Genomic DNA, 22,756 nt, shown 5'->3' with positions numbered 1-22,756 from the left:
ATATCTTGAAAGTTTAGTAGTTCTTTGCTCTGCATATCCAAGTGAATAACACTTTTACCAACAAGTACTTTAACTGGTTGCTGAAGTTGTGAGCCTTACAAAACTTAGGAGTATCTAAAAGGCACCCTTACTTTATGCCCAAATTAAAAAAAATGTATAATGTTTAGACTACTCTCCACTCATTCCATAATACTGCCAGATGACTTAAGAAGCACTCTAAGTTTTAGACAACACACAAGTTTAATATGTTTAGGTACGGGACTCCAAGTAGAAATCACTTCTCAGCTGTAACTTGAAGAAACATGACAGTAAGTCATATATTAGTTATACCTTTAATGGAAAATAACACTCATTAAGCAAAGCACACAACAGAAAACAATGGAGACTCAAGCAGTTGCTTATGAAAAAACTATTCCTGAAACTAAGTATCCTGCACCACAAAGTCTCAGCCAGTGAATTGGGCATGCAACAATCAAGACAAAAAGAAGACGGATCCCTCTACAAATGTGCAGTAAATTAAGATGCCTCAGTTAACACCAAACTTGCTCATTTACCCCAAAATGATCAGCGCTGATTTCTTCCCCTCTTCTCCAAGTCCCCTTGAAAATCTGCACAAATCCAAGGTTATTGAGCCTTACCTCCTCGGGAGTAGCATTGTTCCTGATTGCCTGCAGGAGGTAAGTGATCTTTGATGGGCCTGGAATAGTCTCGTAGGTCTCCTGCATAAAAAGAGATGCAGCTTATTGTAAACATTTATTAGAATGCATGTGTTAAGCATTAATATGAATTGACTCTCCTTTTAAAACAACATCAGTATCCATCTAATTTAAAAAAAAAAACATACAAGAAAAATAAAAATAAACTTATCAAAATAAAAATATATTACTTATTTTAAAATTGAGTAAAATCTTAATTATCTGGTAAGATCTGCCATGTTGGAATGATCTACATATGCATGACTGGCCACTTAGGAGATTGGTTACAAAATATAAATAGAACATAAACTTGTAGAAATACAACATACACCAAACATGACCTACTGGGAATCCATCATAGCTTTTATCATATCAAAGAATTCAGAACTTTGGAAGCCTGAGACCGAGCTGTGACCAACAGGTTAGTAATCACAGACAAACGTATAGTCTAAAAATTGGATCAGTTCTGGTTTTGAACCTTTTAAAAACTTGTACAATGTTATGTGGCAGCCACACGTCTCAACCACACATTCTGAATAAGAACATCTTATTTTTAAAACTCCTGCCTCAATTTCAGAAAGAGAAGCTATTTCGTCTCCTTCTTAGGAAAATCCTCTTAACAAAATGAGAAGTTTAGTAAGTTCAGCTACATTGTCTTACATGCTTCTGGCATGCATTTTACACATGTCTCCTTTTAAATTATATTGTTACTTAGAAGCTAGAGTGAAAACACAGCAAAACAACTTTTGCTATCCAAAATATGGTATACGAGTGCATTTTGAAACAATTAAAAAAAAAAATTAAACCTATGTAGGCAGGAGCAGCAGAATCACAAGCTAAATAGCAACCCCTCATAACATCTAGAAATAGTTACTAAGTATAGAACAATACTTAGTAACTCCAAGTTACTTTTTGTTGACAAACTTGATGATTAATTACTTCACCCTTCCCAAATATTCATTATCCCATCCTGAACTCCGGGAATGAGCCTATTCTGCAAAGCTCAGGTTAATTTCTATCAGTTCTCTGCCTGCCTACTTCCCTCTTTCCAACTCTCCAGTAGCTCCTTCTAGTACTCTAACAAACTCTTACGCACCTTGACAGGATCCCTGCTATTGTCAATTAAGCAGTTTTGCATTTAATATTAGACATCACCTTCCTCCCTTTCCCTCTACTTGCTTCCTAGTAGGCCTTCTTCACAAAGTGAATCTGCATTTCATATTCTCTCTAGTTGCCAAACATACACTCACAGGCAATGAGACTCTGAATCCCCAATGAATCCCTGCATTTAATCTAATCATTTCATGGAGACTGCAAAATTAAACGAGGTTTAGGGTCAGAATAGAAAAGCTTTCTCAGGTTAACCTCCTCCATGAATGTATATATTTATTCTGCACTATTATCTACAAATCCAAAAACTAATACAGAAACACAATGGCTCCCTAAACCCAGGCCCAGCACGGGTGCTTGTTACGCTTTCACAGACAGCTGAAGCACAGTAAAGGCTGGCTTCCCTCATGTCAATTCTGATAACCATAAAATTCTATTTTGAGTTGTTTGTTTAACTCACTAAAAATGGCAGCAACCTAAGCAGTTGTTCAATGGTATAACTCTGTCAATTCTGTAAACTGGATTCAGAGGATGCTAAAGCCAAGGGGCACAAGGAATGCATGGCCAAACATAGAACCTTCCCTCTGGGCTGGTGGGAGACTTCTGGCCCTCCCCATCTTACTACCAGTCTTGCCTACACTCTAACTATGTGGCTGGATCCTGCTACATCTTACTGCATTCTTTCAGTTCACAATTAGCTCCCCAGTTATCTTATACAGAGGTACAAATTTCTCACACAGCATGACCAAGTTTCTTTACATGTGCAAGAAAGTATCTATCCTCTACACTTGCTACTCATGTTCTCTCAAACCTAAGAAATGCATTTTAAAAAAAGAGCATAAAACCATCAAAACAAAGTAAATAAAAGTTTCTCTATTAGAAGACAGACACACAAGTAAGAAGACAGATTTTTATAGTCAAAAGACAACACTCCAGGATGAATGGTAAAATAAACCAACCAGATTTCAGCCAACTAGTCAGGTTAAGTTATGAGCATGCTAGCTCATACACATAATCACAGAATGTTTTGGGCTGGAGGGAACATTAAAGACCATCCAGTTCCCAACCCTCTGCCACGGGCAGGGATACCTTCCACTAGACCAGGTCTCAAAGCCCCAGCCAACCTAGACTTCAATACTTCCAAGAATCGGGTATTGTAGCTTTTCCAGGCAGCCTGTTCCAGTGCCTCAACACTCACAGTAAAGAATTTATTCCATATATCTAATCTAAACCTGCCCTCCTCAAGCTTAAAGCCATTGCCCCTTGTCCTATTACTGCATGCCCTTGTAAAAGCCCCTCTCCACCTTTCTTGCAGGTCCCCTTTAGGTACTTGAAAGCTGCTCTAAGGTGCCTCCAGTCTTCTCCAGGCTGAGCAACCCTCAGCCTGTCTCAGCCTGCCTTTCACAGGAGAGCTGTTCAGACCCTCTGACCATCTTTGTGACCCTCCTCTGGACCCACTCCAACAGGTCTATGCCCTTCTTGTGTTAGGGGCCACAGAACTCCAGTGGGGTCTCACAAGAGCAAACTATACACATATAAATTCATACACATCTATTGAGTTTTGAGTCATCAGGCTTTCTTCCTCACGCTTTTTTTTTTTTTTTAACCATCTTTTACTACAATCCTCCCAAACAGGATATGACTCTACATCCCTATTAAGTTCAGTCTTCAGCTGAACACCCCTCATTCTCATTTCAATGACCAGACCTATTTGGAATAACCTGTTTAGTCTGCTTAGTTCCCTATCTATCCATTTCTCATTCTGACTGGTTTTCACTAGATACAAATGAAAACCAGCTATTCAATTCATCTGCAGTTATTTGAATCCTTTATGTATCCAATATTACCTTCCAACAGTAAGAACACTTTGAAAAACTGATTGGACTATGCCAATGTTTAAAACCAAGTATAAGTCCTGTATGATTTTAGTAAGCAAATATTTTAAAGGTTATGCAATACTTAGTAAAAAAAAAAAATCTTACTTCAAGGAATATACAACTTAAGTCAGTCTAGCTACACTGTAGAGACAGATTTGTGTTTCTAGGTGAAAGTTCATTAACCCACCACGAAGACTAAGTGGGGTTCTTCACAGCCATGCAAGGTGGAAAAATGAGAGACAACAGGCGTAAATTGAAAAAAGGAGGTTCAGACTGGAAGAGGTCCAGATCTCTCTGTCCTAATGAGGACAAGTCAAGCAGGAGTGAGTAACTCAAAGAGCTTGTGCAGTCTCCATTCTTAGAGGTTTTCAAGAGCAGCAGGACAAAGCCCCGAGTGACCTGATCTGACCTGATAGCTGACACTGCTTTGAGCATGGCAGACCTCCTGAGGACCCTTCCACTCTGAATGCTCCTAAACCATAAAGTAATTTGCAGCACACCTTGGAAATATTCAGAAACTAATGACAAATTCAGTGCAGATAAATAAGTAAAGTTATACTACTCCTTGTATTTTTACAAGAAACTAACAGACTTGAAAAGCTTGGTATCTATCATGCCAATTAGGGTTTCTTATTCTTATTGACAATAGTGCATATGTAATAAATAAATACATAATATGAAGATTAAAAATAACTCCAACTCAGTTTCAAGCAAGTTTCTGACAAAATATACCAGTTTTAAGCTTTAGCGTTCTTACCCAGTGTTTTATTTCATAGGCATTGTGACACAGGTGCACAACGAACTTGCTTTGTTACAATTCCAATAAAGTTCAAAATTTTTTAGAAATGTTTTTAGGTTATATGTAGGCAGTTGAGACGAGAAAGAAATTCAGCTCCCAGAGAATGGCCTCCATTGCAGCACTATGTTCAGAAATGTGGGAAAAATTCTAGCTGACTCTCTAGAAAGAGCAGTTACCAATACTGAACTTCACTAGCTTTCTAAAAATGTATGTCTCGCCTCCTTCTCACTCTGGATTCATATTTGAGGAATTTTCACTGCAGCATCAGGAATAATGCTTTTTATTCTTCTCCAAACAATGCGCTGAACTCTGCTGACCGCTGGAGTGATGAGAGCGATAAAAGACCCGATGCAGCCATGCAGCGGGAATTCATGCTAAACCTAGACGCTGGTATTTAATTCAACGTGAGAGATTCCCCACCAGGCTTGACAATGGAGCCTTAAGCATGACAGAGAGAAAGAATTAACGTGGCTTAGCCGCCACAAAGAATTTCAGCTGAAACAACATGTCTGAAAACTTTTTGCTGATAACAAGAGAAACTCAGCATATTGAAAACACTTCTTTTGGGTGAAATACTTCTTAGCTGACGAAACACTTGAACGCACACGGGACCGTTCCGAAAAGTTAAAAAACCAAACTCCCGCGTGGCAATACAGAAGGACCTCGGTCCCGCTCCTGCCGGCCAAGCTGGGGCGGGGGCACGGAGCCCCTGCGAGGGCCGCTTCGGGAGCGCACACAGCAGCGCTTCCATCGCGCCAGGCACCCGCTCTGACCTCCTTCGGGAACCGCCTCCGCTCCCGAGCCACCGAGAGCCGGCCCCCCCTGACGCCGCTGCCGCCACCGGCTCGTGGCCCCCCCTGCGCGGCGGGGCCGGGGCCGCGCTCCGTCACGCCGGGCGGCTCAGGCGGAGCCAGCCATGGGCAACGGGGACAAGCAGCCCCTGGCGACGGTCCCACACGGGCCACGGGGGAGGCGGGCGAGGGGCGAGAGCGGTGCCGGACACGGCGGGGCGGGCGCAAAGGGGAGTAACGGGACCCTTCGCGCCCTCACGGGCCAAGGGCCGGCGCGGGCCCTGCGCCCGCCGGGCAAAACGGTCGCCACCGCCCGGCCCCGCCGCTCCGACCGGGGCAAGGCCCGGGCCGCCCCGGCGGCAGCTGGTGCCGCTGCTCACACGTGGGGCTCGGCCGGCCCCGCCGCCTCCCTGCCCCCCTCCCTTCCTCCCTCCCTCCCGCCCTCCAACGAGGCCCGGCGGGTCTGACAGGCCGTCTCGGCGGCCGCTGACGCGGCGGCCCCGTTACCTCGGCCTGCTTGCGGACCGCATTGTCCGGGCTGAGCAGGTTGCCGAGGAGGGCGTAGAACTGCTCCTGCTCCGTCGCCGCCATTGCTGCGAGAGGGAAGGAGAGGGAGGAAGGGGGAGCGCCGGCCGCGCCGCCGGCGGGGGAACGAGGGGCGGGGCCGCAACGCCAGCCGCGCTCCCATTGGCCACGGCGCACGGAGCCTCGCCCCCGATTGGCCCTGCCTCCCTTTGACGTCCCGGCGGCTCGGGGCGAGGCGGGCAGCGGGGAGCGGCGGCTCAACCGACCCTCAATGGGGGTTTGTCTCCTCGCGTGTCATTGGTGCGCCGCCGCGCCGGGGGCGGGAGGCAGGAGCGGAGGAGCGCTCTGATTGGCGGGCGGCTGCGGCAGCCCCGGCGGGATTGGCCGGAGCCGCGGTCGGGCGGCGCGGGCAGGGAGGGGTCGCGCCGGGACGCGGAGCTGGGGCAGGGCCGGGGGAAGGGCAGGGCAAGGAAGGGGAGGGACAGAAAGCGCGGGAGATCGCGGGGCGTCGCCTCCGGGTCCTCGGTGACGTCGTGCTGCTGTCCCGCCACAGGGAATCAGTGAGTCACCGCGCGGGTCGAGATGGCAGGGATCACGGTGATAGCTGGTCCGAGCTCCCTGCTCAGACAGGGTCGTCCTAGAGCACATGGCGCAGGATTGCATGGAGGCAGTTCTTGAATATTTCCAGTGACGGATATTCCACAGCCTGTCTGGGCAGTCTGTTCCAGTGCTCAGTCACTCGCACAGTAAAGAAGTTCATCCTCACGTTCAGGTCGAACTTCCCGTGCGTCAGTCTCTGCCCGTTGTCTCCTGTTCATTGCTCAGCACCACTGAGCTGAGCCTGGCTCCAACATCGTGGCACCCTCCTTTCAGATACTCATAGACATTGATGAAGTCCCCTCTCACCCTTCTCTTCTCGAGACCAAGCAGGCCCAGCTCCCTCAGCCTTTCCTTGTAAGAGAGTTGCTCCAATCTTCTCATCCCCCTCTGCTGGACCATTCCAGGAGCTCCGTATTTCTCTTGTACCGAGGAGCCCAGCACTGGACGCAGAACTCTAGATACAGCCTCACCAGGGCTGAGCAGAAGAGCAGGACAACTTCCCCTGGTTTGCTGGGATTGCTCTTCGTAATGTACCCTAGGATACCATTGGCCGCCTGGGCCGCAAGGGTGCTGGTGGCTGATGGACAGCTCGTTGTACACCAGCATTGCCAGGTCCTTGTTTGTAGAGCTGTTTCCCAGCAGATCAGCCCCCAGCCTGGGGGTTGTTCTTCCCCAGCTGCAGGACCTTGCATTTACTCTCCTTGAGTTTCAGAAGGTTCTTCTCTGCCTGTCTCTCCAACCCATTGAGGTTTTAATAGATTGTATAAAATTTAATTAGTATTCCCTTTGATCTCAGGGGATATCACAGGTTCATGCCGTGCATGGTGAGAGGCTTTGCACATGACCCTGCTCATTGGTGGAGGGCTCTGTTCAGCCAGCTGTTCGGGGTGCAGCAGCCAGCTGTTCAGGGTGCAGCTGTGGGAGTGGCTGGCCGGGTCAAGTGTCTCCTTCTACTGTGCCTTGGCTGTGCCCAGGGAATTCCAATGCTTTAAAAGCAGGAGGAGTCAGCCAGTGAGGTGGTGGACAAAAGCGGAAGGAAGTGGCGGAAGGAAGTGGTGGAAGTGGCGGAAGGAAGGAAGTGGCGGGAGGAAGTGGCGGAAGGAAGGAAGTGGCGGAAGGAAGGAAGTGGCGGAAGGAAGGAAGGAAGGAAGTGGCGGAAGGAAGGATCCATCTTGACTGCATCAAGGAAGAATTGCAGGCAGGGCTAGAGAATGGTTTTAAGCTGGCTGAAAGCTCAGAAGGGCCATAAGTGAAGATGAAATATAAAAGCAAGCGTGCTTTCTAGTGTGACGTCACTCCTGTGAATGTCCTCAGACCTCAGCTATGTGGATTAGGTTTGTAGAACTTGTAACACATTCTGGAGGGCCTTTTGAATATCTTCTTGAAATAGGCATGGTTTTCCTGCCTTTTTATCACCTGTGAATGGGTTTGTATGAACTTCAGTAGCATTGCTGTCTGCTTTCCATGCATAAACAAATAAATGCATTTGTTTTCATCTTGAGTTGTCTTAATGGTGATTTTTTCACCATAAATCTGTGGTAGGATTGTTAGCTACTGTATACTAATACAGTATCTAATGGGGGTTGGGAAGAGAATGTAAACCACAGGATATGGAAAATTGTTTTCTTACTCCTGCTGGTTTTTGCATCTGTAGATGCAGGGAGTGGATTGTTATATAAAAACTGCCTAGTTGTCTTTGAGAAAGAGTGAGGCGTATGAAATTTGCCTAAGACCTGAAAAACAGTTGTCAAATTGTCTTTGGAGTACCAGTGATGAGCATCAGATTCCAGTAGAGCTTCCTTGGAAGGGGAAAGCAGGGAAGGCAGGAACAACCTGATGCAGTTCATTAGAGCAAGTCAAGTGAGAGTGTCTCTCTATGTGTGTATGTGTGTGTGTTTCTGTTCCTGTGTGTGTAATGATCAATAAATTTAGTCGTGTAATGCTCTAGGAATACATTTGAGTACATTTCACCCTGATATTCAAAGCATAGAAGGGAGCTTCTACACTGGGTTCAGAAGAACCTGCTGGTAAACTCAGCAGATTAATGATGTTCCACCTCAAATCCTGACGGTTTGGGGAAAGCGGATTAAAAGCTTCACCTGGGTAAAAAGCAGTTAATATATTGGAGAGAGTCCCAAGCAAAGGAAGTTGTCACTAATGCAATGTGATCAGAGTCTGCCACATCAGGTGCTCGTTCTCACTCAGGACAAGTTTGAAGTTTGGGAAGCAGGCAGAAACTATGCCAAAGAAGCAGGTATCAGCACTGAAGAGGGTTTGAACAAGCACCTGAGGAGAGCTCAAATAGATACAGCCACCAAGCAGCCAGCAGCAACGTTGGTAATCCTGAATATTGCCTGATTCCTGCAGTCTGTTTAAAAAAACAACAACAAAAAAGACAGGAGAAAGTACGATAGCAGAAATCAGAAGAATTACCTTGACCTCTTCTAAGCAGTTAAAGCCAAAGACTTGTGTTGAACTGTAGTTTATCCAATGAAATTTTATTGATGTTTTAAAACTTGGACAGACCCTGAAATTGAAAGTTAAAGTCTTTGAAAAGCAGAAGCTTTAGTTTAGTATTTATTAAACTTCACAACTCTGCATGCAAATGGATTATAAAGATAGGGAGAGCTAGAAAACTGTTTATTATACCTGAGGAATGCTGTGATGTTTCTTACAGAGTATTAGGAGATGTGAAATGCCCAACAAAATAGGAAAGGCATCTCAGGTTCTTGTGAAATACTTTCTGATGCTGACTTACAGGTGTAGGATTTGACATGTCTGTGTTTCAACATTCAGAAGCAAAGAATGAGATGATGATAAAGAAAGATACAGAAAAGAAGATACAGCAAAATAAATTCAAATGTATTTGCAAAGCACAATAACAGGTCAGCTTTGTCATATGAGGAGATCTACCATACGTTTAAAGTGACTGTTGATGGTCCATATGGATTCCATATACTCTACATATCACAAAAAAGTGCAACCCTGATAGCCTCAGAGGCCAGAGAAGAGTTAGAAAGTGCATGAGGGCAGGTTTCCAGCTAAAGTCAAGAGAACAGAGTCAGTTGATGTCAGTGGGAAGCTATGCTCTCGCGGGGGCTGTTTGAAGTTGTCTTGGCAGAGCAAGCTCTCTGCAAAGAGCAGGCAGTGTCTGAAAATTGCTCTGGCCAACATGTGGGATGAGTCAAAGAATTACAATCCTGTCAGTAATGACTATCAGTAGTGGACTATAGTTTTCATAAATTGTTCATCTGTTGATCTGGTTTGTGTGCTCAGAGCTCAGAAAGGGCCTAGGGGTCAGTCCCCATGCCTAAAGCACGGGGATGGGATGCCTGTAACTATAAAGGGTGCTGAGAGAGATGCTGCTCTTTGAATTCTACTCCAAGAAACCCTGACCTGTGGCTTCTTACTGGTTTTCTGTGTTGGTAAGGCAGAACTGGGAAGTGATACAACAGTGTCTAGCCACAGCCAAGGGGCCTGCTAGACTGGGGAGCTTGCTGGGAGTCTGGAGCCATCAACCACTAATGAGATCCAGAATTCTTGGGCAGGAAATTTCTGAAGCCATTGAAATTGTTAATAAGCTTAATTACAAGGCAGGAGAGCTTCACATGCAGGTTATTCCATAGGTCCTGCACACTGCAGGCTTGAAAAGCTTTTGTTGTGAAGAAGCTTTGAACATCCTCTAGAGCTGCAAAGAGGCATCCCATACTTCCCTCCTCCCAGGTCTTCTCACTGAAGTCAGCTATCCCTTGGAGGACCTCAGACTGAGGAACTGACATGAAATTTTGCTACTCCCAGAAAGCAGAATGCAGAGGGACATGTATATTTGTCTAGGAGTATTTGCTGAACAGGTATACCTGTTAAAAAGTTCACTCTAACCTCGCCAGAGACCACCAGACAGTGCAGAATAAGGAAGTGTAAAGGGCTGGGATATCCTGTGGAGATAAGTGACTTCTTGAACAGGGCTCTGTCCCAGGTCATTTTACCAAAGAGTGATACAGTGGAAGAAGCAGGAGACAAGGCTTTTGTGTGGATTACAGATAATGCTGCACTGAGGCTGTGCCTGCTGTGTCAGAAGACAAGGCAGATAATTTACTGAGCAGCCTGAGCAATGCTAAGTTCTACAATCTGCCCAGCTTCACAAAGCTGCACATGCACTTAAAAAAATAGTAGTTTACATGCATCATGAATGTAGGCCTTTGAGTTCCAGACAATACTATGATTTTGTTAATTTAGGAGGCAACTTTCTGACAATTAAAAACCCAGTATTCATAGAACTGCATTATTTGATGTTTTGGTAATACAGAGGCTGAGAAGAGTGCAAAACTTGTGGGATTTGAATTGAAAAAATGGATAAATTATGGAAAAATAATACACTTTTAGTCAATAACAGCAAGAAGTGGTAGGGGGAGATGTTACTGTTCTCACAGAGACTAGTATAAAGACACAGGGGATTAGCTTGTACAAAAAAAAGAAAAAGACCATTCATGGAGCTTCTTTCTTAGAATAGAATTCAATGTTATAGAATTCAATTATTACTGAAGATTTGTAGATGGCTTCAGTGGTATTGTTGCTTTTATTAAGGCAGTTTGTCAAAAGCATCCATCTGACAAGGCAATCTGAACATAGGCTTTGAACAGATTAAAGAAGCTTTCTGACCCTCTCTGTGTTAGCCTGGAAAGGAACAGGAAAATACTTGAATGATCCTGTCAGTGCTTCAGATGCAGGTCTATGGAGGATGCTTTTCTTTAGATGGAAAGGGAGTATTACCTTTAAAAGCAAGATATGAACAAAACTACTCCAGAATGAGTACATTGCCACTGTGTGGGCTATTAGGTGAAATACCATTTCCTCACTCACAAATTCAGTGTCTGCAGGGAATAAATAGCAGTGACATTTTTGTCAATGTCTCATAATATTCATGGTAAATGTTCTTTATCCCTAAAGGGAAAAACTTGATAACATTAAAATGAATTCAGTATGAAAGAGTGTAGTTTTGAATGAGTGAATGTTGGCAGGTCTAGTTACATATTTATTTCTTTGGCAAGTCCCTCTGCTCCAAGCGTGTTGCCAAGCTGTGAGGAAATAGACAGATTCTCAACCATTTTCAGAACTTTCTATTAGTTACTCAATAATGTTTTTTATTGTACAGCATGTTTTATGAGCACACAGAATGATAGTAAGGTCATATTTTCTCTGAAGCAATGAACAAGATGCAGTGGAATACCTGCTGAGCTCCCACAAAAAATTTGCTGTTCCTGCTGAAAAATTTGAAAGCTGTCTGCTGTATTAAGATGGTAAAAGCCTCTTTGCTCTGAACTGGTTTGATGTTAAATCAGGTATTATTCAGAAATAATGTAAAATCATGGAAACCACTGTGGAAATGCCATACTGCTATATCTAGTTCATCTTTTCAGAATTCAACATTCCTGCTCCCTCTGGAACTGATTCTGCCTTAATGTTGCATAACTTCCTTTCTCCTTCCAGCTGCCATATGTATAGGAGAAAAGAGATGGCCAAATAGTCACAATTCAACAATTCATTTTGCTATCTTGGTAGAAAACCAGCCCTTTCAGCAGGAATCAAATTTTCAATTGTTTGCGCGTTAGACAGAGCATCAATTGATTTGGCATATCAGTTGGCTTGTAATTGGCAAATCCATTGGAAGGAAGCATAGTCTGGAAGCACATAATTATAATGAAGTGCGTTTCCAAATTACAAAGACTGATGTGCCCAAACATGATTTGAATGTCAAATTTCATTTATTCTATGGTTTAACTCATAAATCACTTGCTAAAATTTTGCGTATAATAGCCTGCATTTGTGACACCTTTATAACAGCCTGCCTACTGTTAACCTGTTCCTACACACCTTCTGAAAGAATACTTTCGGATCTTTAGATTAAAGAAAAGGTCACTTGCAAATTTAATAGGGACAGTTTTAATAAGAGACTAAGAAAAACATGAAAATGTGACTCATTGTAAAGGAACTGTTAAATAATCCATATGGGAAAAAAAAAAGACATTAAATTCAGTCAGTCATAATCTTTGGTAAGTAAAAGGAAGGACATATGGAGACAAGACAGGTAGAAAATTAGGCTTGGCCTGGTAAAAGAATAGTGTGGCAAAGCCAGCAATGTAGTTTAGGGTTGCTCAACAGAAGCATGGCTCCCCAGCATGGGGAGATGCTCCTTGCTATGCAAATATCGCCTCTTGTGATTAGAGCAAAGTAGCAAGCACAAGTGCAGATTACAAGTTGTGCATGTGGCATTTCCATCCCCTTTGATGAAAACTGAATGTGCTTATCACAGGAAAGGCTCTAACCTAGAATTTGGAGTCTGGGAGGATGCATTTAAAAGGAAAAGCTAGAAGCGGTAATCAGCAATTACTATGATAGATTCTACAGACACAAATTACACTGTTGAGAGTTATATGAAGTATTACATATCTTTACAAATGGGCTAAATTAAGGGGGAAAAATACTTTGGCTATGTTTTTGGCAAATTTTCCTTGAACTTCCCTGATCATATGAGGTCACATGTAAGTAATTGCAGAAATTGAGAAAGATTTAAAAAAAAAAAAGTCTTTCCTCAGGAAACAAAAGTATTTTCCAAATTCTAAGTGCTTAGCTTTGTAAATTTAAATATTTTTCAACACTATTATTGAAAAAAAAAAAAGAAAAAGGTAATAACAACATCTGTCACATAGGATTAGGACAGAACATTGTAAATTTATGGTCTTCCCTCAGGCCTGGCTCTCCAGTGAGTGAGTATTTGAATCTGTCTTTCTGTTCTTCTAAGGTACTACAGATTGGTTCCAGCTGTTAATCTGGGCAAAGCCTGCTTAGATGTGGTCCTGCAGAATAAAAATCCAGCTCAACAGTGGCCCACAGGATTCTCACTTTAATCATTGTTTTGCTGAAATGTTATTGGAAAAGTTTATAACAATTCTCTATTCAGCGTGTATAAACTGTGATTTTTTTCTTTGAAGGCTGAGCAATATTTTGAGAGTGTGCTAAATTAAAGTTACTTTTTCCAGGGACATTTTATGTCATCAAAATATTCTTCAGTTCAAATTTCAAGGCCTTTCAACCAGGTATGTCTCAAAGAAAAGCTTGAAGCTTGTAAAAATTTCTTGACGTGAGGAAATGAAAATACTGTCCTTTAGTTCCATTCTTGGAAATTCCTAATGGCTCTGCTTGAAATCAAACTAAAAGTGTTTGATACAAACATGGCAAGTTTTAGTCCAGTTCAATAAAATTTAAACAGTTGTTGGGGTACCAGCTGATTTTATCTTATGCTTTAATTACCTTCTTATTTATAAGTTATGTAGTTCTCTTGTCTCAAATGATTATGATATCTTCCAGCTATTAAATTGTATTCTTGACTGTAGCTCCTGGAGTCTGTTAGACATAGAGTACAAAGTGGCATTGATTCTGCTCACTTGTTTTTCATTATCCTGTAGAAACTGAAAGTTGTTCCCTGAGAAGAATGAAGGTCAAATTGTTTAATTAAAAGAAGATTTGATTTTTTTAAAATAGGGATGGAGACTGAGAACAGTCTGCAAGATATATTGAGTTCCAAAGAGTTTCAGTTTAATCTAGTTTAATTTAGTTTTAATTGCCCTGAATACTAAACTTATCTTAGAAGTCTAGGAAGTCCCTTGTTTTTCTTTTTGTCTCTTCCAGCTTTCTAACATTGCATTTCTGTAGCTGTCTTTCATCAAATAAATCTTGCATAAGCTATCTGTAATTCAGGTATCTCTGTTCTTTGTGCTCTCACTGAATTTATTAGTTTGGAGCCTGTGATTCTTTTCTATGCCAAGGATAAGGTGGAGAGGTGATTGAGAGCAGCCCTGCATAGAAAGATTTTGGGTTGGTGGTTGATGAAAAACTCAGCATAAACCAGCAGTGTGAGCCCACAGCCCAGAAAGACAATTAAATCCTGGGCTGCATCAAAACCAGCGTGGCCCATGGGATGAAGGAGGTGATTCTCCCCCTCTGCTCTGCTCTTGTGAGACTGCCCCATGAGCACTGCATCCAGCTCCAGTACCACCAACACAGGAAGGACACGGAACTGGTGGAGCAAGTCCAGAGAAGGGCCACAAAGTGGGTGAGAGGGCTGGAGCACCTCCTGTATTGAAGACAGGCTGAGGGAGTCAGGGCTGTTCAGCCTGGAGAAGAGAAGGTTGTGTGGAGACCTCATAGCAGCCATCCAGTACCTGAAGGGGGCCTGCAGGGAAGCCCAAGAGGGACTCTTTGTCAGGAACTGTAGTGATAAGACAAGGAGTAATGGCTGCAAATTGAGAGAGGGAAAATTTAGGTTAGATATTAGGAAGAATTGTTTTGCTGTGAGGATGGTGAGATGCTGGAGCAGGCTGCCCAGGGAGGTTTTGAATGCCCCAACCCATGCAATATTCAAAGCCAGGCTGGGTTAGGCCTTGAGAAGCCTGGTGTAGTGGAAGGTATGCCTGCCCATGGCAGAGGAGGCTGGGACTAAATGATCTTTAAAGTTCATTTCAACCCCTTAACATTCTATGCTTCTATAATTCTAAATAGAAATTTGAATGGTATTGGAGAAGAAATGCATTCTAATTGGGCTAGGGAAAATCTCCATCCTTTATTGGATGCTGAGGGGAGCATTGTAGCCAAGGAACAGGAAAAGGCTGAGGTACTTAATACATTCTTTGCCTCAGTCTTTAACAGAAGGACTGGTTTTCCTCAGGACAACCAGCCCTTGAGCTGGTAGTCAGGGACCCGGAGCAGAACAGAGCCCCTGCAGCCCAGGAGGAAGCAGTCAGTGACCTGCTGTGCCACTGAGACACTCACTGAGTGAGACACTCACTGCAAGAGCTCACCAAGCCACTCTCAGCCATTGATCACCAGTCCTGGTTAACTGAGGCTGTCCCAGGTGACTGGGGCTTGGCCAATGTGATGCCTGGATAAAAAAAAAAAAAAAATCGTCTGGATAAAAAAAACTATAGGCCAATCAGCCTGACCTCAGTGCCTGGGAAGGTCATGGAACAGATCATCTGGAGTGTGATCACATGGCACGCACAGCACAACCAGGGCATCAGGCCCAGCCAGAATGGGTTTAGGAGAGGCAAGTCCTGCTTGACAAACCTGGTCTCCTTTTATCACCAGGTGATCCACTTCGTGGATGAGAGAAAGGTTGTAGATATTGCCTACCTGGACTGTAGTAAAGCTTTTGATGCTGTCCCCCACAGCATTTTCCTGGAAAAGCTGGCAGCTCACAGCTTGGACAGGAGCACTCTTTGCTGGGTTAGGAACTGTCGGGGTGGCCAGGCCCCGAAAGTGGCGGTGAATGGAGTTAGATCCATCTGGCGAGCGGTCACCAGTGGAGTTCCCCAGGGCACAGTATTGGGCCAGTAAAGATACTTAATATCTTTATTGGTGAACTAGATGAGGGGATAGAGTGTATCCTCACTGAGTTTGCAGATGGCACCAAGTCAGATGGTAATGCCTGTATATGGGAGGGTAGGAAGACTCTGCAGAGGGATCTGGGCAGACTAAATCGATGGGCTGAGGTAGAGGTATTAGTTTCAGTAGGGTGAAGTGCTGGGTCCCGTACTTGTGTCACAACAACCCCATACAGTGCTACAGGCTGGGACAGAGTGGCTGGAAAAGTGCCAGGCAGAAAAGGACGTGGGTGTGCTGAACAACAGCCTCTGAACACGAGGCAGCATGTGCTCAAGAAAGCAAACGTCATCCTGGCTTATATCAAAACTCATGTGGCCATCAGGACCAGGGCAGTGATTGTCCCCCTGTACTCAGCGCTGGTGAGGCCCCACCTCGAGCTCTGTGTCCGGTTCTGGGCCCGTCACTACAAGGGAGCAAGCCAGAGAAGGGCAATGGAACTAGGGAAGAGTCCTGAGAGGAAGTCTTATGAGGAGCAGCTGAGGGAGCTGGGGGTGTTTAGCCTGGAGAAAAGGAGACTCAGGGGAGACCTGGTCCCTCTCTACAACTGCCTGAAAGGAGAGTGTAGCCAGGTGGGCATCGGTCTGTTCTCCCAGGCAACAAGTGACAGAATAAGAGGATATGGCCTCAGCCTGCCGAGGGGAGGTTCAGGTTGGACATCAGGTAGATTTCCTTCACTGAAATGGTGGTCAAGCTTTGAAATGCTCTGCTCAGGCTGATGGTGGAGTTACCATCTCTGGAAATGTTCAAGAAACAACTGGACATGGCACTTAGTGCTATGGTTTAGTTGACAAGGTGGTATTCAACTAGAAGTTGGTCTTGATTATCTTGGAGGTCTTTTCAAACCTTTATTGATTCTGTGATTCTAATGGTTGTTTCTGTCCTTTATAACAGCTTCTCTCCCTCCAGCTCTACCTGAAAAAATTTACTGATCTATTTTTTTAACCAAAGTATTTCAAATATCTCTTTGTTGTGCCTTACACCTTAATTATCCTAAATGTTGAATTGCCAAAATTTTGATTTCCATTCAATAACTTCTCACTGGTGTAGCAGGGAAAAATGAAGCTCTGTTTCTACAGCAACAGGAGTATACTTCTGGTAATATTCCTCATTTTATGGTTCTGTCATTTACATTTTTTAATATATTATGTAAATAAATGTAAATAGTAAAAGGATTTTACTCTTTTTTAACCAATGTGTTGAAGGGCTGGATATCTGAAAATGCATGCTGGACTGGGATTTTTTTTTGTATGGTTCAGTAAAATATACAATCCTTTGCTTGCCTTCTTTCTGTGAGGGAGATTGGAAAGTGTAATGCAAACCAAAAAAAACCCACAATATCGTCATCACAAGGGGTGATGTGTCAGTGGTAGCTTGCTGTGGCAGTTTTTTTGTAAAAAGATGAAAGACAGACAGATGTTTGATGACACAGTTAATGAAAAAGAATGATGCTTGAAGCACTTGATAAAACAACTGCTGAAGGGGCATGTCCTATTGATGGATGGTTTATCTCTTTCGATTGAGCTCTATTGCAGGTAATAAATACTGGCAAACAGCAACAGCCATCTAAACAGAAGGTTTAGAAATCACCACACCTCTGATTAGCCTTAACAGAGCAATATTTGCTTGATATTGACAGAATCTCAGTATAGATAAATTAGGATCTTTCAGGGAAGATCGTGTTTATCTAATGAAAGCTTTTTGTGGGACAAGGTTTTGAAATTCTGATAGTTTTGGTAAATAAGGGGCAATTGATTTTTTTTTGTTTCCTCACAGCATTTCTATTGTTCTAAAGTCCAGCCATGGCAATGGTCTAATAAAATGGTTGGGAAAAATTTATGAACATGTGTTGGGTTTTTTAAAGATTAATGTAAGAAAACTGAATTAAAAAAAATCTGCAGGAAAGCATGGTAAATTTGTAGAAAAATCTCCTGCAGGGTTTTTCCTTGTTTTCTGTTTTCTTCAGATCACTTTTTTTACTTTCTTTTTTCTTTTTTTTTAACTTACTGATACAAATACTTCAAAAACACAGGGACAGACACATTCTGTTGTTCTTAAAAATTCTCAAAGGAAATCAATGACATGCTGGACCAGCAAAAAACTCTGCCCCAGATTTTTCCCTTAGGCATATAGTGCAATATAAAGAGAAAATCTATGGGAAAAGTGGATGTGTGATGTTTTATCTCTGTGTTTTATGTGCTTGTTATTTGGATGCTGGACATATTTCAGCCACTGTTTTTGTCTGCTGTAGTCCAAGTGCCGAGTCCTGGATGTGTTAGAATTGTAGAAGTCTTCCTAGGCAAACCTTGCCTAGCTTGGAAAGTAGGTTGTTTGGAAATAGGGACAGGAAAAGAACCATCTTCACGACTCTATCTATATTTGGTCTCCTTTGGCACTGCAGTCATAAATAAATGTGTTTCCTTGGGAGGATATAATTCTGTTTTGGAAAATATGAACAAAGATCCAGAATAAAAATATAGTGATTAAATACCCCTGGGAATACTCAGTGATGGAAGTGGCATGTGGAAACTTGTATTAGGGTTCTGTCTGTGAATATGCAGGTCCTCACTTCTGCTTTCTTGCCTGCATGCTTTGCTCCTAATGCAGTAAGACGCATGTCCTATCCCTGGGCACATCATCCTCTAATATTGAGCATCTGCCACATTCCCATCTGGAATATCTGTGAAAGGAAGATGACAAAACATCTGAGACATTAAACTGGAGGCATTAGGACCACTAAAAATAGAAACTTGAGAGTTCCTTCCAACCCTCTGATTTCCCATAAAATGTCTGGATGTGCTTTCAGTTCCAGAGAGGGTGCCAGGTTAAAAAGATTTTAAGCTGGACCTAATATGGCAAATTTTGATCTTAATGGGAAAACTGTTAACATGATGAGTTGGTTGTCTATCAATTAAAGAATATAGCAACTGGAGGGTATCTCAAAGTTCTTTCTCAGAAGGAAAAACTCCTTCCCCAAAAGAGATTATGAAGTGAAATGGACCTCTGCTTGTCCTCAATGTTAGGGAAGAAACCATCATGCTGATGCAACATCAGCTTACATAGTGGATAGTATTGTTCAGGCAACCAGCAGCTCTGCCTGAATTATATCGAGTAGTGCTCCCTCATGTCTCAGAAGTGACTTACCTGCTGCAGAGCAAGTGAGCTGTCTGATGAAAGCATCTGCTTGTGAATTGTATGTTTCAAGAACTTTTTCAGTGGTTAGATCTAGGAAAGTGAGGGTGCAGTGAAGAGGTACTTATTTTCCTGCTACATCAAGGACTAGAAGAGTCACATGGCAGGTAGCAATTCAATTTCTCAGGTAAAACACAGTCTAATTTGTGTGGTAGCAGGAAATAGCTTTGCAGACATGACAGTCAAGGTGTGGTTGCTTTGACTAAGAGCACATCTTGATGCTTTAGGCAAGGAAATGCTTGGCTGTGATTATTTTGAGGGTTAGCTGATTTTAAGAAGTGTGCACAGCCTCTGGGACTACCAACCATCTGGATTCAAATAATCAGGCTCTGAGGGCTGTCACTATTGCCTCTCTCACAGCATTTGCAATAGGAGAGGCATCATACTATGGCTTAGTTCATCTCTGTTTTTAGAGATTTTATGCTGTGTAAGATTTATTTCCATGCCAAAGCCTCTCAGAGTCCATACAGTTGGTTTGCTCTTCCCTCCAGCAATGTCACCAGTTTCTTCATAGGTCTGCAATTGTCAGCAGTCTACTCACTTGTTTGTAGTGCATGGCAGGTCTGGTGGCAACTGACCTCCTTCAGGCTTGGTAACTCACATGGAGAAATCCTGCATCATCCTGAAAGTGTCTTTGCCAGCAGAGGGTCCATGTTTTGTTACCTGTGGGGAATGCTGTACATTGCCCTGGTAGAGCTGCCAGCATGGGTTAGGGTGGCTTCATGATGGAAAGGAACAACTTTCCTGCTAGGAGGAGAAAGATGCAACATCGAGGCTCTGGAAAAAGGAGCCTTCAGGGAGGCAGCTTTGTACCAGACGAATGGAGCCACATCTGAATCAGACCACTGGCACATCATGGAAAGTGTCAGCCAGGCAGCAGAGCAGAGACACTGTTAATGGAGAAGTGAAAGATTGCCCAGGAGCACTGGGCTGAGTGAATACTCAGGATGCTTAAGCAAGGTTCACTTCCTAACTTAACTGAGCCTCCCAGAAGAGAGAAGCAGCACAAATAGGTCTGGGGATGAATCAATAAAAGGGTCTTTAAGAAGGGAGACATATGGGATTGCTTAATTTGGCTTCTAAGTTATGAACAAGTATAGGTAAATTTCTCTGTTAATGATTCCCTGATGAAAAAGGTTCTTTACAGGAAAGACTGCTTTTGAGCTTAGACAGATTTTTTAAGGAAACCTCTCTGATGCCAGAGGTTTGTTTAGTTTTTTATGTTGTTTTTGTTTTTTTTTCTCATACAGAATGAACCACAAACAATGAATTTGCATTAGTGGAAATCACTACAGTAAAACACTGCACACATATCCATGCCACATGTACAAACTGCACTGAGCTATTACCATTGTATGTGATGCTTTGAGATTAAACAGCATGAAATATGTGTGAGGATCTCTTGGGGGGTGGTGGTGGTGGGTAGCTGATGGTGTGGCAAGTGTTTAAATTTTCTGGGGTAAGGATATGAACATCACCTGCCAGATTCACTTTATTTGCATTGCCAGATGGTTTATTTATTTGCCAAATGAAGTATCAATTTTATTTACCAAATACAATGTGTAAATCTCTATATTCAGCAGCATTCATTAATGATGATGGTTGATGATTGGATGAGATGATCTTGAAGGTCTCTTCCAAACTTGGTATTCTGTGATTCTGTGATAGTTTTATTTGGCATGGTTTTACTGGCTTGTGTGGGTTGCTTGCTGTTTCATTATGCTTGAAAAAACTTTTGAGTATGACTACCATTTCTTATTTCTTCCCAGTCGAGTGGACAACAAGCAGTGGTTAGATAAACAGTGTAATTAAACCTATGCATTTACACTAATACAAGTTTAATATCAATGAACTGGAAATGGCCAATTCTTTGCAAAAAGAAAATTAGCTGTCTTAACTATCAAAATGCTATCTGAAAAATCAGAGTAAAAGCCAGTTCAGGCAGGTGCAATGGTAGAAAAATAATAGAACAGTTTCAGTTAGAAGAGACCTGTGATGATCATCTAGTCCAACTACCTGACGCTTTAGGGCTGACCAGAAGTTAATGCATGTTGTTAAGGATATGTCGAAATGTCTTGCAAAAACTGCCAGGATTGGGGTTTCAGAGTCTGACCACTCTCTCTGTAGAGAAGTGCTTCCTAGTAGCCAGTCTAAACCTTTTGTTGACACAGTTTTGAACCATCCCCCCACATCCTATTGCTGGATCCCATAGAGAAGAGATCAGCATTTCCCTCTCCACTTCCCCTCCAAAGGAAGGTGAAAAGAGCACTCCTTAGCCTCCTTTTCTCCAAACCAGACAAGCCCAAAGTCTTCTGCTGCTCCTCACAGGACATGGCTTCCAATCCTTTCACCAGGGTTGGAAGCTCCTTTGCTGCCCTGTCCTGGATGTATTCAAGAATGCTCACATATCTGTGTCCTGCAGTGCCGGTGTTGTTTTCCTTCATTTTTAATCCCTTTCTGTACTTACCATGGCAAATCTCCCACAAAGCATCTCTTTGGTGTTTAGTTACTGCAGGCTTCCTATCTATTTAAAGAAGAGCAGTAGCTGCCACCCAAGGGCAATTCAGTTCACTTGGCTCTGGGATTATTCCAGGGTGTTCCTCTCTTCTTTCTGTTGTCAAAGCCCAGGATGATGGGATTTCCAGTGTAATTATGCCATTTAAGTAAGATGGGTCTAGATCCTCTGTTAATTGCTTGAGAGCTGGGAGGAGGGATCCTCTGTCACACTGCATGGGAGCTGGGAAGAGGACTGCTTTCCTCCCTGCTTGCTGATTCTACCAATGGTCTTGAAAAGTTGGTGGACTGGGAAGCTGAGTGTGAGGGATTTGGCAGAACCTTTGGCTGGGCACTTGGTGAAGTTGTTGACTGAAGCCACATAGCTTTGTCTCTGCTAGCAATATCAGAAATCTGGCAGAGGGATTGCAGGAATCAATGGATCCTGCAAGTGGAGTGCTGCAGGAATCAATGCATAGACTCCATGCAGAGCACAGGGAGCCCATGTCTGGTGCTTGTCTCTGTATGAAATGCTGCAGAGAAGTCTGTTTGGATATCAGTTTGTGAAGTGGTCTGGCAAAGTTAACTCTATTGAAATAACCAGATGAAATGCTAAAGAATTCTTCCAGCATGACAAGAGGTTTTGATGTAACTTACTAGAAAGGAAGAAAGATGTCTTGCTAACCAGGGTCTTTTATATTCTCAGTGGACTGTGATGCAGTAGTTGTGGTTGCATGCTAAGAACCTTTTACAAGTCTCCTCCCCCTTCTTCCCATGAAGTCAGTCTCCTGGAAGAAGCACGTCATGGAAGCAAATTTATTTAGTGCCTACTGCATGTCTGGGCAAAGGACAAGAGGACGAGACCATTAATAAATCAAATTTGTCCTTACCCTTTCTATATATCTGCATGAAATTCTAGGCTTTGAGTCACAAAGATATTTTCCTTCATCTAAGCAATGAAAAGGGGGAAAAGATGGTTTTTGTCTAGTGGAAAAAAACACTGCCATCTCCAGAGGCACTTAAATTCTGTGAGAAAGAAGAAGAAACTGAGAGGATGTTTCATGAGGTACCAACCCACTCCTTGTGTCAACAACAGCTCACCAAAATAAAGACCAGCAGGTATGACAGCAGGTGTGGCTTATTGATGGGCAGCAGGTATGGCTTATTGATGGGCAGTTGTCTTTACCTTTGCAATCTATTCTGTACAGGCAGATTCCACAGGAGAATGAATAGGGCCAG

At 43.2% G+C, this 22,756-nt stretch overlaps 1 protein-coding gene and 1 pseudogene across 1 annotated transcript in view; one reads left to right on the top strand and one right to left on the bottom strand.

The window, feature by feature from the left end:
- IPO5 (importin 5) overlaps positions 1–5,936 on the bottom strand; it is a 45,207-nt gene extending 39,271 nt beyond the window's left edge. The window contains exons 1-2 of the mRNA XM_038135261.1: positions 5,780–5,936; positions 639–719 (exon numbers count right to left, since the gene is read on the bottom strand). Of these exons, the coding sequence (XP_037991189.1) occupies positions 639–719; positions 5,780–5,863 (165 nt within the window). The 5' untranslated portion in view covers positions 5,864–5,936. The remainder of the gene's footprint in view (positions 1–638; positions 720–5,779) is intronic.
- Positions 5,937–15,412: 9,476 nt separating this feature from the next.
- The window catches only part of LOC119703627, a 41,892-nt pseudogene continuing 34,548 nt past the window's right edge, over positions 15,413–22,756 (top strand).

This window comes from Motacilla alba, chromosome 1 (genome assembly GCF_015832195.1).
Source record: "Motacilla alba alba isolate MOTALB_02 chromosome 1, Motacilla_alba_V1.0_pri, whole genome shotgun sequence".
NCBI lineage: Eukaryota > Metazoa > Chordata > Aves > Passeriformes > Motacillidae > Motacilla > Motacilla alba.
Note: the sequence above shows the minus strand (reverse complement) of the source record. Positions and strands in the feature narration are given on the sequence as shown.